This window comes from Chanos chanos, chromosome 9 (genome assembly GCF_902362185.1).
Source record: "Chanos chanos chromosome 9, fChaCha1.1, whole genome shotgun sequence".
In the NCBI taxonomy this organism is placed as follows: Eukaryota; Metazoa; Chordata; class Actinopteri; order Gonorynchiformes; family Chanidae; genus Chanos; species Chanos chanos.
Genome location: NC_044503.1, coordinates 14,753,686 through 14,765,994, shown reverse-complemented (window position 1 = coordinate 14,765,994; position 12,309 = coordinate 14,753,686). Strand labels below are relative to the sequence as shown.

The 12,309-nt window shown below is 38.7% G+C and overlaps 2 protein-coding genes across 3 annotated transcripts; one reads left to right on the top strand and one right to left on the bottom strand.

Annotated features, from left to right (window-relative positions):
- Nucleotides 1-169: 169 nt before the first annotated feature.
- c9h1orf174 (chromosome 9 C1orf174 homolog) lies at nucleotides 170-3,615 on the bottom strand. 2 transcript variants are annotated; one of them, XM_030784819.1, is made up of 4 exons: nucleotides 3,474-3,615; nucleotides 2,715-2,792; nucleotides 2,136-2,552; nucleotides 170-1,580 (listed from the first exon to the last, which is right to left on the bottom strand). In XM_030784819.1, exons 1-4 carry the CDS (start codon nucleotides 3,486-3,488, stop codon nucleotides 1,482-1,484), a joined length of 609 nt encoding a protein of 202 aa, XP_030640679.1. In that variant the 5' UTR covers nucleotides 3,489-3,615; the 3' UTR covers nucleotides 170-1,481. The 2 variants fall into 2 exon arrangements, with proteins under 2 accessions (XP_030640679.1, XP_030640680.1); XM_030784820.1 differs by lacking the exon at nucleotides 2,715-2,792.
- A 4,359-nt stretch (nucleotides 3,616-7,974) lies between these two features.
- On the top strand, nucleotides 7,975-9,802 carry b3gnt7l (UDP-GlcNAc:betaGal beta-1,3-N-acetylglucosaminyltransferase 7, like). Its single transcript, XM_030784613.1, has one exon. It carries the CDS (start codon nucleotides 8,178-8,180, stop codon nucleotides 9,402-9,404), a length of 1,227 nt encoding a protein of 408 aa, XP_030640473.1. The 5' UTR covers nucleotides 7,975-8,177; the 3' UTR covers nucleotides 9,405-9,802.
- Nucleotides 9,803-12,309: the final 2,507 nt, after the last annotated feature.

The following is a 12,309-nucleotide window of genomic DNA, read 5'->3' as shown; positions in this document are numbered from 1 at the left end:
GCAAAAATCTCATTTCCTGGTCCATATGAAATCTAACTGTTTTTCTTCTAGAAAGCCCTTCCCAAGTACGCTTTGAAAATGCATTTCATTTTCTTTATACTCTTGCGTTTGCTAGACATGAAAAAACGCAATTTGTGATCTTTCAAAGTCAAAAATGTTGTTTATTGGCTCTGGACGGAGTACTGTAGCTTGGCGGAGTATGAACATGTAACAACATTGATATGCGTTGCAGATTTAACGTTTAAATAATTGGACTGAATTTTATAAATCAAATACAAACAAGGCATCTGCTAGCAAAAAATCAGCACTTAAAGATTTGTCATTATGATAGAAAAATATAAAGATATTCATGGCAGTACATCTATGACTTTTTCTATCTTTTCACAACAATATATACATCAATGAGTATAAAATACATGTTAAAAATGTTCAATCTTTGCGTAACTAGTAAAATTAGTGCAAATTCTGTTTGTCTTTTTCTTTTACACAAATTTATACAAATGTAATTGCTTTAAAGAATCTCAATACAGCAAAACATCACAAGTGGACAGCAACTGCTAATATACATACCATCAGATTAAATCTGAACTACAAAGCTAACCATCTTGGTCATTAAATGACATTATGAAAATAGTTTGTTTTTTCTCTCCAATCATAAGAATAAACTGTATGATTTTTATGCCACTAAACTCACAAACAAAATTTGGATTTACACTAACAGTAATTTTTTGAGACTTCGGGCATAATTTTCATTGCAGTTTAAACAGAGCAAAGTTTTCCAGGAGGCACTGGGCTGACAAAACCGTAAAAATGTTACTTTCTGCCTACACACAGCCAAGTAATGCATAGCTGACCACACAGATGAAGTGCATAGTAACCAACAAACAAAACGTTTTCACAAGACCACATTTTAAACAAAAAAAATTGCACTGTTTAAACTGCTCAGGTCATTTTTCCTCTTCACATAAAATCACATTTGTATGAACAAGGAACTGGTTACTAGTCATGGGCATATCATATGACGGCATGCATCCTCATGCCGGCTGCATGACACAGCACATAAATCAAATAGCTTAAATTACACACATAACATTAATTGCTTTTGTCTATACAACAAACCCTCTTATGTTTTTCTTTTCATACATATTGTACAAAGGCACGGGTGCTTGGCACTCAGCCTTAAGGAGAAGGAGAAAGCTGCACTAATGAGAGGAGTCATTTGCTCTTTATGAAGGCATCTACTGACTCTTAACTGAAAAATATGAAACATTCACTGAATGAAGAAATTTGGTATTAAACATTCTGGATAATGATTGTGATTATGGCACGCTATATAAAACTCATTCCCTGAAATTAACTGACAGCTTCACATCTCCAAAATCTTCAAGGAAAAAGCCAAAATACAATATGATAGGGGAGTCAAAGGCCCGGTCAGCTGTCACTGATTGACACTGAACTTCTCAGTCCGTGTTCCAAGGTTCTCAAACCTCTTCGTCGCTTTCCTCTTTGGCATAGAAATGCAGACTCCTGTGTTCTCGCCTGGTCTTCGGATCTGTGATGGAGGTTCTACGAGGATAATCCTACGGCAGCATTAAGAAACATGTTAAAACAAATTTACTTCTACAAAGCCAGACAATTTTCACGCACTTGTAGCCCTCCGCTACTGTTTTTTTTTTTTTTTTTTGAAGTGCTGCCAATGCTCACTGGCGAAAATAAGGCGCAACCCAGGCAACCCCTCGGAGATGAGATTATACATACATTCAAAATTAATATACTAGGATTAATCCCCACGTACGTGTGCCTATTTTGTGACAACTACAACATAAACTGCACGGTTGCGTGAACACTTCCATTAGGGTGCGTGCAGACATTAAAAGTACTTAGGATCGGAAAGCTTAAGATTAGAACAGCGTGGTTCTGCAGTCTGCCATGGTACTTATCGTGAGAAGGACAATCTTTGTTGTAAACAGTGCATACTGTGCGTGCAAGTAGACTCTTAGCATGGCTTAACGCGATCCATACACAAACAGTATTTCAGTGTGGCCAAAGGTCACCACGAGCAAATCGTATACTTAAAAGCGTTGTGATGCTGGTAACGGAAAATAACTGTGGATCGGTTTGGAAAAAATGACTACCTGAACTAGATCCAAGTTGCCGAAAAACTGTCCGACTGGGAAAATGTGGTTGCTGTCCTCATCGAAGAAAATACTGGGATCCTGGCGCCCATCAGATTCTTGAATACCTCGGTCCTCCATCTTCTCTGCTGTGCCGTTCGCTTGACAGTGTGTCAGCACCGTCGTTTTCACTACACTGTTTTCCTTACCCCTCCGCTCCTTTCCACTGCCTATGTCACAAGTCTTTCTTTCACTCTTCCTTTGCGCAGTTCCATTTATGCATGTGCCTGAATATTCCTCTCCTTCAACGTGAAACGGTCTCTTCGGCAAACGCTTCCCCTCCTCGTTATCGCCAGCCATCTGGTGTGCTTTTTCGCGTGAAATTTCAGCTCCTAATCTTCCAGCCAAGCGTCGTAAGGCCTTCCTCCTCTGCGACCGCTGTGGGTTTGTAAAGTGCAATACAAAATAGCACAGTTAGTCACGGCTAGGACGTTGATTTAGAGTAAAGCTACATGTTTTTGTGCAATTGTCATCCTAACAAGCGGAAACTGCGAGGAGGGGGAGTGAGGTTACGTTACTAGCAGCGGCTTTGACACTGACCTTGCTTGAACTTTTCACACCGAGCCCATTTAAAGCGACAGTGCACCTCCCTTTTGGGTTGCGACTTCCGTTGTTGCTCTAATGACAACATACGTCGATCATTCGAGAAAAAAAGGTTGAGAACCGCTTGAAAATAACCACACACCAACTTAAAAAATTTAGCTGTTAAATATGCAAGTTGGTTTAACATGTTCATCAATAATTGTTTTAACCTTATACAACGCACCTTAATAGCTGGTTCTGGTCAGCCATTCAGTTAATTCGTTAAAATAACCAGTTATTCTTAAACAACAACAACAACAACAACATGTGTTGGCGGGTGCGACAGGAGATGACGACAATAGTTCACTTTGCATCTAACAGCCATCATGCTGTATTACATGCTACCCAGCTGTTACAGCTAAGACTAAGCGCTGGCTAACTTGTAGTCCTTTTATCCTCCGTAGTGGACCAACAAGTGCGTGAATGGTGCTACGCTTACCTATCGTTCCAAGCTTAGACACGATTAACTCTTTGTATCCACAAACAGTCGATAAGCAAAGTAAGAGACTAAACTAAGTGCAACACACATGGTTATTAAAAGTTAGACGACGTTTTATCATGTTGTTGATTAATGTTACCTGACCAGCACTCGGGTTCACAACCGAAGTTGGCGCACAAAACACCTTTAGCAAGAAGCTGTCCGGCTGTTAATCTGTGTTTCCCTGGACCTATTTAACACCTTTAGAGTATAAACAGTCGAAAAACACGCAGTCATACCTGTTTTAACCTCATTGAGAGCGTAAAGATGAGTAGACAAATCGGGCCTTGCTATTAACGCGGACTCGTCCTGTAAGACTCCAGACACAACCGTAGACAACTGATGTTTTCCCTGCCGGGAAAATGTAAGATCTGTAGACACCCACAAACTCCGCCTACAACCACTGATTCGGATCAAGGAGTGACTCTAATATGAGTCAGGAGTTACTAGTTTCACGTGGTGCGTTATGTAACGAGGTAGTCTAACATTTTTTTTATATATATTTCGCACAATGACGTAATGACGTAGATACCAGCGGATATCTATGTTTGTGTTTATTCTAACATCACGGTTTGTTAAATCAGCACAGACGAAACTGAAAGCAGCCAGGATTGGGAGCTGTTAAGATAAATCCGACAAATGAGGTTAGAAATCAAATAGGGGAATATATATGCATATACTGTATGCGTATATACAGTACTATGCAAAAGTTGTAGGTACTTGCGAAAAAGTGATGTAAATTCAGAATTCTTTCAAAATAATGAAATCAATAGTTTTTAATTTATATACTGTATTAACAACATACAAAGTGCACAAAATAGAAAAATCAATAGTTAAATCAATATTTGGTATTGACCACCCTTTGCCTTCAAAACATCACCAATTCGCTTAAGTATATTTGTACACAATTTTGTAAGGTACTTGGCAGGTAGGTTTTTCCAAGCATCTTGGAGAACTTGCCACAGTTCCCCTATGGATTTTGGTTGTCTCAATTCCTTCTGTCTCTTCAATTCCAGACTGACTCAATGATCTTGAGATCAGGGCTTTGTGGGGGACACACCATCTGTTGCAGCACTCCTTGTTCCTCTTTTTGGTGAAGATAGTTTTTTATGACTCTGGCTGTATGTTTGGGGTCATTGTCATGCAGCAGAATGAATTTAGGATCAGACACCTCCCTGATGGTAGTACATTATGGATAATAATCTGCTTGTATTTCTCAGCATTGAGGAGACCACTAATTCTGACCAAATTCCCAACTCCATTTGCAGCAATGCAGCCCCAAACCTGCAAGGAACCTCCACCATACTTCACTGTTCTCTGCAGACACTCATCCTTGTAGCGCTCTCCAGACCTTCGACAAACAAACTGCCTTCTTCTAGAGCCAAATATTTCAGATTTGGACTCAGTAGTCCAGAGCACCTGCTGCCATTGCGCTGCATCCCAGGTCTTGTGTTTTCGTGCAAAGATGAGTCGCTTGGCTTTGTTTCCACATCTGAGGAATGGCGTTTTGGCTGCAAGTCTCCCCTTGAGACCACTTCTGTCCGGACTTCTCCGGACTGTAGATGGGTATACCAGGGTCTCTGTGGCTGCTGCCAGCTCTGAGCTGATGGCACTGCTTGACATCTTCCAAGTGCAGAGTGACGTCAACTCGATGCGTTGTTCATCTGCTGAACTAATTTTCCTTGGCCGACCACTGCGTTCCTGGTCCTCAACATTGCTTGTTTCTTTGTGCTTCTTCAGAGGAGCTTGGATAGCAGAAGAGCTTGGATCTGGAAACACCTGTCTGCCTCAAAATTTCTGCCTGTGATAGACCTTGCTGATGCATGATGACCACCTTGTGTGTATGGTCACCATTGTCATGGTGTAAGATTAGCTATCTGTTCAACAACCTCACCATTTTAGTATAGTTGATCCTCACCCAGTTTTATTCCCTCCACACAGGTGTTTCTGTTTCAATTCATCCTGCTTATGTTGCTAATGATTACAACTTGTTTTGTTTAGTTGTTTGGTATAGTTGTTTTATCACACATTGGAGTAGATGCCTACAAAAAAGGTTTGGAGGATCTGAAGGGTTTTGTGTTAGTTTGCCACCTTTAGTCTTAGTGGCACATTTCACTGTTTTCAAAAGAAATGTTTGGAAATCTAAAATATGATGTTATTGACACACTAATGGAGAAAATAGAAGAGAACTGTTTTACGCCAAACATTTTGTGAAAAACTTATGTGCCTAAGACTTTTGCAGAGCACTGTATATACAGAGCATACGGAAAGTTTTAAGACCCTCTCAGGTTTTCCACTTATTTTTCAACGCATTAAAATGGATTCAGTTCCTTTTCTCATCAATCTACGCACAATACTCCACAATGACAAAGCAAAAACAGGTTTTTTTAAGTGTTTTGTTCATTTATTAAGTAAAAACTGAAATGTCCCATTTACATAAGTATTCAGACCCTTCACTCAGTGCTAGGTTAAAGCACCTTTGGCAGCAGTGACAGCCTTCCTCTTCTTGGGAATGGTCCTACAAGCTTGGCACAACTTTCTTTTGGATGTTTCTCCAACTCTTCTTGGCAGAATCATTCAAGCTCAACCAGTCTTGATAGGGAGCATCAGTGCACAGCCATTTTCAGGTCTCTCCAGAGATGTTCTATTGGGTTCAGGTCCGAACTGTGGCTGGGCCACTCCAGGGTTTTTACAGTTTTCCCAAAGCCACTCCTGTGTTTTCTTGGCGGTATACTTCAGTCCGTTGTCTTAATGAAATGTAAACCTTCTCCCCAGCCTGAGATCCTGAGTACTCTGGAAAAGGTTTTCACTCAGGATTGCTCTATATTTTTCTGCATCCATCTTTCCCTCTGTCCTGACTAGTCACAGAAAAACATCCCCACAGCATGATGCTGCCACCATCACGTTTGACAGTTCTCTTGACCTCAGGGCTTGGTTTTCACTCTGACATACACCATCAGCTGTGAGACTTTACATAGACAGGTGTGCACCTTTCATAATTTTGTCCAATAAATTCAGTTAGGCACAGGTGGACTCCAATCATAGTTGTAGAAACATCTCAAGGACCACTGATAGAACACACCAGAACTCAGTTGCAATTGTCATAACAAAGGGTCTGAATACTTATGTAAATGGGATATTTCAGCCTTTTATCTTTAGTAAATTAACTAAACACTCCAAAAACCTGTTTTTGCTTTGTCATTGTGGAGTAATGTGTGTAGTCTGATGAGAAAGAAAATGAATTAAATCCATTTTAAGATGAGTCTGAAACAAAAGAATGTGGAAAACTTGAAAGGGTCCAAAAACTTTCCATATGCACTGTATGTGTGTGTGTGTGTATATATATATGTTAAGTAATTAAGTAAATTTAAATTGAAATATAAGTTCAATTTTGGGTACGCTACTCAATCCAAGGAGAACAATGAATTGGATGTAGTAGACGCAGAGAGTAGACCATCCCTGCTGGGTCAGGCCACTTCAACAGAGTGGAGAGGGATAATGTTAACCCGGTATGGAGGCAAAATGTCATTCTTTGAATTTTCACATAGTGTACTTTCATTTTCTCTTATGTACTTTTCCATCTTTTCATAACGTTGGTCTTCTTCCTTAAGTAACGCACCTCTTTTAGTCAAACCAGAGAGATCCTCCACTTAATGATGTTTGTGTTTGTTCTTGGCTCTGCACCGAACCTGTGTGCAGCAGCATCCTTCTTTTCCCCTTGGCTTTACAAATACAGCCTGTAGATTTAGAGAAATAAAGATTTTTGTTATTCTCAGCCTCCTTTAAAAGAAGCAACATTTCAACTTTGGAAACTTGTTCTTTTGTGCCACATTTGTCTTTTTTTGTTGTTGTTTGTTTATTTGAGTTGTTTCAGTCAGAGGGAATACATGAACAATTTTGAACCTATCTGTAATTCTCTTGGTAACTGTGTTGTTGTTAATATATTTTATGATCATTTCTGCATCAACAAGATACTGAAATGGCGACAGTGAGACCAACATCAGTAAATTTACAGCCCAGTCGATTGTTTGACTACTGTTAGTATAATATTTTACGTTAACCGTTTTACGAAGGCCTTTGAGAAACATTTTTGAAAATCACATTTTCTGGAAACGCTCAGCAGTGCGTGGTAAATCAAGTTAGGTGCGGGTTTTAAATTCTACGTAACCGCACGGGGGCGTTGTTTGGTCATTTACTTCTTAGCCATGCACAAGAGGCAATGATGCTGAAGTGAGCCTTGACATACGCAATTACCTCTCTCTCTCTCTCTCTCTCTCTCTTTCTCTCTCCATTATGATGGTGAGACATTTGAGAGAGCCTGAAAAATATGACTCAAAGTGCATTTTCATTTGTTACAGTTGACAACATATGGCTTTTGTCGACATCCTCCTGGCGTAAATTTCGGTCAGCTAATTACTGGAGTGCTATTGAGTGTCTGTTGGAAACCCTTAGGGATACGTGTCTTGAGTCTACAGTCTGCACAGCTGTGATGTGAAACCGGAGAGATGCCTGTCGCAGGTAGGTGTTGCGGGGTGGGTCGAGTTCAGATGGGATGGGGGCGGAGGAGACTGAGGGCAGTCAGTAGGAGAATTTAGAGCAGGACAACGCTCATATTGACCATTTTGAAAAAAAGAACGTAAAGCAGAATGAAATCTTAAGATATATGGGAAGACTTGGGAAGAGTCTCAACAAACAAGAAAAGAGTTAAAACTGGAGAAGAAGAAACGTAATTTGTGAATATCCTGGACAGCTTGGACGACAGCTGGTCACTGGTGTCTGCCTCTTCAACAAGATGTGTTTCAGCAGGATATTCAGTTGCAATTACCTTTTTAATAATAAAGGAAAATTAATAACGGACTTTTCTCGGAGATAATCTTCGCGTGAAGGGTCTTCTGGCAATTCGTTTGAGGGGTTTTTCATCCCGTTTAAACAGCGTATTCGCTATGGATTATTTCTTCAGACGAAAAAAGATGCTCAAAACCCTGCTTACCTTGACTTTGGTGTTTGGGACATTATTAATGATTCAGAAATTCAAGGTGTTGGACGACGACATAAAATCATTAAACATGAATATGAAAAGCAACTGGTGCGGATCAGACTGCGATTTATACAAAAGTAGATCAATCAAGAAAGCTGTTGGAAACTTTTCGTGGCCGTTACAGGGCAATGGCTCCGAGCGTCCAACAGTTGTTAAAAATTCACCGGGGTCGTGGAATGTGGATGTTATAAATTGTTCTGAAGATTCGTCTGTGAGGACAAAGGATTGGTTTCGACGTTTGGACCCAAGATTCCATCAGTTCGTCTTGCACAGACACTGCAGGTATTTCCCTATGTTGATTAATCACCCGGAAAAATGCAGTGGAAACGTGGACCTTCTAGTGGTGGTCAAATCGGTCATTGAGCAACATGATAGGCGAGAGGCTGTGCGCAAAACGTGGGGAAGGGAGCAGGTGATAAACGAGAAGAAAATAAAAACTTTATTTCTTTTAGGCAGCCCATCGATTGGAAAAGATGCGAAAAATCTACAGAAGTTATTAGAATATGAGGACAGAATATACGGTGACATCTTGCAATGGGACTTCATGGACACATTTTTTAACCTCACCCTGAAAGAGGTTAATTTTCTGAGATGGTTCGACATTTACTGCTCTCACATACCTTTTATCTTCAAGGGGGATGACGATGTGTTTGTCAATACCGACAATTTGGTGGAGTTAATAGGGTTCAAAATTGAGGAGGAGAAGGTTCACAACTTATTTGTTGGGGACACAATTGCAAAAGCCATTCCCATCCGAAACCGTCAGAGTAAGTATTACATTCCCAAAGAGTTGTACGATAAACCGTACCCTCCATATGTGGGTGGCGGTGGATTCCTGATGTCGTCTGAGTTAGCTCGCAAACTGTTCGTGGTCTCCGAGGACCTGGAACTTTATCCAATTGATGATGTATTTCTGGGAATGTGTCTCCAGAAATTACAAATTGCGCCAGAAATGCACCCAGGATTTAAGACTTTTGGAATCATGAGGCGCAAAGTGAGTCCCATGAACAGCGAGCCATGTTTTTTCAAACACCTCATTGTCATCCATAAACTGACTCCACAGGAACTACTGAGAATGTGGTACATAGTACAAGATAAAAACCTCACATGCGCCAAAAAGACTGTAGTTTGATATGCTTAAGACCTGAAGGAACATTTATGATGTACAGAGTAGCCTAATTGTAATCCACTAAGAAGGACGCAGTTGTGGATTATCCTTCTGATTATCCTGTTTTTGTTGTGAAAATTATGAATACCTGGAGGAATGACTTTGTTCACACAACTATTTTCTCTATAGAGAACTATTGAACATTATATGTACTTTATAAATTGCACGAGTGTATGTTACACTATAATATATTTTTCAACGTGAAAAACTAGTGCAATTTATTATTTAGTGCAAAATAAAACCCAAAGAAATCAAAGTGTACTTAACGCTTGAAAAACACTGATTTTCTAAAAGTCCAGAACTGTGTTCAGAAACATTACTGAAAAACACAAAAATGAAACTGAAGAACCCTTCAACACTTTAAACCCTTTTCCATTGGTATTAGCTGTTAATTGTTTGAGAAATTCAACTAGGGTATATATTTAGTTGATTTACTATGAAAAGAGTTAATCTTCTTTTTGCTATATTTCAAGTTATTTGAGGTTTGTAAATAAATATTGAATAAATTTCGTTTCATGTCCTCCACATTTGTACTAAGTATTGTCAAGGACGTGGAAACTCAAGGGCTCTATGTTATGAGGAATCAGGAACATTTCAACATCAGGATACAACACTGATCAACAAAACAGATTCTTTTTTTTTTTTTTTTTTTTTTTTGTGAACTGCAAAAGATTAGAAAACTACAGGGTAGATTTGTTGAAACTCATGATAATATTACAGACATGTGCAAAAGAGGCCACATAACATAGCTGGTGCAAATAGCTTTGCCAGCCACTGGCCCTGTTACTGATAAATTGGACCTTTGTGAGAACCAAAGACTTTAAAGCATTCTTCCAGCCATCTTTACATTCTGCCCCAACACAAATAAACGAATAAAACAACAACAACATCTTCATTAGCTTTATTGAGCTTTATTTACTAAAACATAGATCTCTTCATAGACAAAATATATTTAGGTAATGTTTCACAAGACTATTCAGAAACTTTCCCTTTCAGACAATCATAGTCACTGAGCATGGGGATGGGACTAGCTGATCAGTTAAAATGATAAAGTCAATTCCTTTAGAGAAATTGACAAGAGAAAAGAAATAATTGATGGTTCAGTCAATAAATTACTAAAAACATTCAAAAATCTTTACTCCAAGTAGACAACGATTGTCAAGTTTAACAGCTAAATTGTGTCAAAAAAGTTGATGTATCAATGGAAGTGGTAAATTGGTGTTTTCTTATTTGTTTATTTTTTCATATCTAATGATCTGTTCATATAGCAAGTATCAGCTTACAACTACATTTGGTTGGTGAACACGACAAACAGTGTTAAAACTGCATATGACTTCTGTAAATATTTGATCCTTCATATCTGTAATTGTATTTGTAATGAGTTTCAATTCAAATGTGCTAACTTTCAATACTTACCAATGACATGATTAAATATTGTTAAATTTTTAAGTTTGTTAAATCAGGAGCAGTCAATAAATTATTTTCCAATGCAATTTAGCCTTTCATACATTACATACACAATCCCTGAATTGTAACAGGTAAATACTGATGTGTCACACAAAAACACACAGACACACATCGCAGTACGACTTGACAATATATTAACAAATACAATATCTCAAAAATGCTCTAAAAATAAATCACAAAAAGAATTTTGGTTTTTGCTAGTCACTACTGTTTATGCAAACATAAAGACAAATCCTTTTTTTGACTGTGCTCACACTAGCAGAACATTCCAGTCCCTTATTCTATAATGCTGTGATAATATAGTATAAATATCTAGTGTTTTGGGGAAAGCATGGTGGCTTACTTCTCTGACCTCCATCTACATCTATACAATATATGCTGTTGTTTGGATTAGACATGTCTCACTAATGACTGATATGAGATTGTCAGCAGACAGCAATGACACCACATAAGTTCATGTGGAACAAGTTACATTCCCACATTAGGGGAAAAAAACCCCATCAAGAACAACACACAGAAAACAAAAGAATATCTAAGAGAAACCTGTCAGCTACTTTAAACTGAAGGGTTAGACCATTTTTATGTCAAATCAACAAAAGTGAAATCAGGGTCGATTTGTGATGTTGAAATGCTTAAAAAAACATAGTCCTCAGAATATGCTATGACCTACAATATGTTATCTGTGTGACTAAGTGTCACTGAGATTATGCTATCATTGGGTTTGAAGACTATCTGTAATGACATGTCTAAGGCAAAAGGGTTTCATATGATATGTCTGATACCAATAAACCACTCTTAAACCACACAAGCCCAAGTCTCCACGTTGGCCGAGTGGCCAAATGCTGTCAATAGTAAACATCACTGCAACCATGACAATTCAAGCACAAGCATACAAACTGAAGCTTACAGGTTATAGGCTCCATTTTAGAAGGGTTGCTTAGCAACTCGAGGCCACATTCATTTTGAATCACTGCTGTTGTAGTGAAAGTACAGGGGGTTTTAATATTTATTTGTCCTGAGGTGAGTGGCACCCACTGTAAATTTGGCAGCAGTCACTTTGAACCTCGCCTTGACTGCCCACTCTGAAAATATTGTTCCTTCACTGTGAAGTCCTTGACAGACTAAGGACACCCTGATAGAAAATCAATATGTCAACAGAGCCACAGTGTTTGGATCCAAACACATCAGTTGAAGGTTAGGAGTAAGGTTGTGTACTTAACCTTGCACACTTCACCCTTTTGTAACATGTTCTGTTCATTTTAGCTAAGTCAAAAGAGCTCTCAGAAGCTTATAAAGTGCTAAAACTATTTAAAAAACAACCAATAAATAGATAAGAAAGCGACACAAACTTAACCGTTAAATAAAAATCTTAAAATCACAAAAGCTTTCATACAATAACTAT

What these genes read in the sequence shown, in the direction of transcription:
- c9h1orf174 (XM_030784819.1), bottom strand. An exon ending in GTGTGAAAAGTTCAAGCAAG is followed by an intron (nt 2,553 to 2,714) that starts GTCAGTGTCAAA and finishes ACAAACCCACAG; the next exon opens with CGGTCGCAGAGGAGGAAGGC. An exon ending in GCAACTTGGATCTAGTTCAG is followed by an intron (nt 1,581 to 2,135) that starts GTAGTCATTTTT and finishes ATGCTGCCGTAG; the next exon opens with GATTATCCTCGTAGAACCTC.
- b3gnt7l (XM_030784613.1), top strand. Translation starts at nt 8,178, where the DNA reads ATGGATTATTTCTTCAGACGAAAAAAGATGCTCAAAACCCTGCTTACC.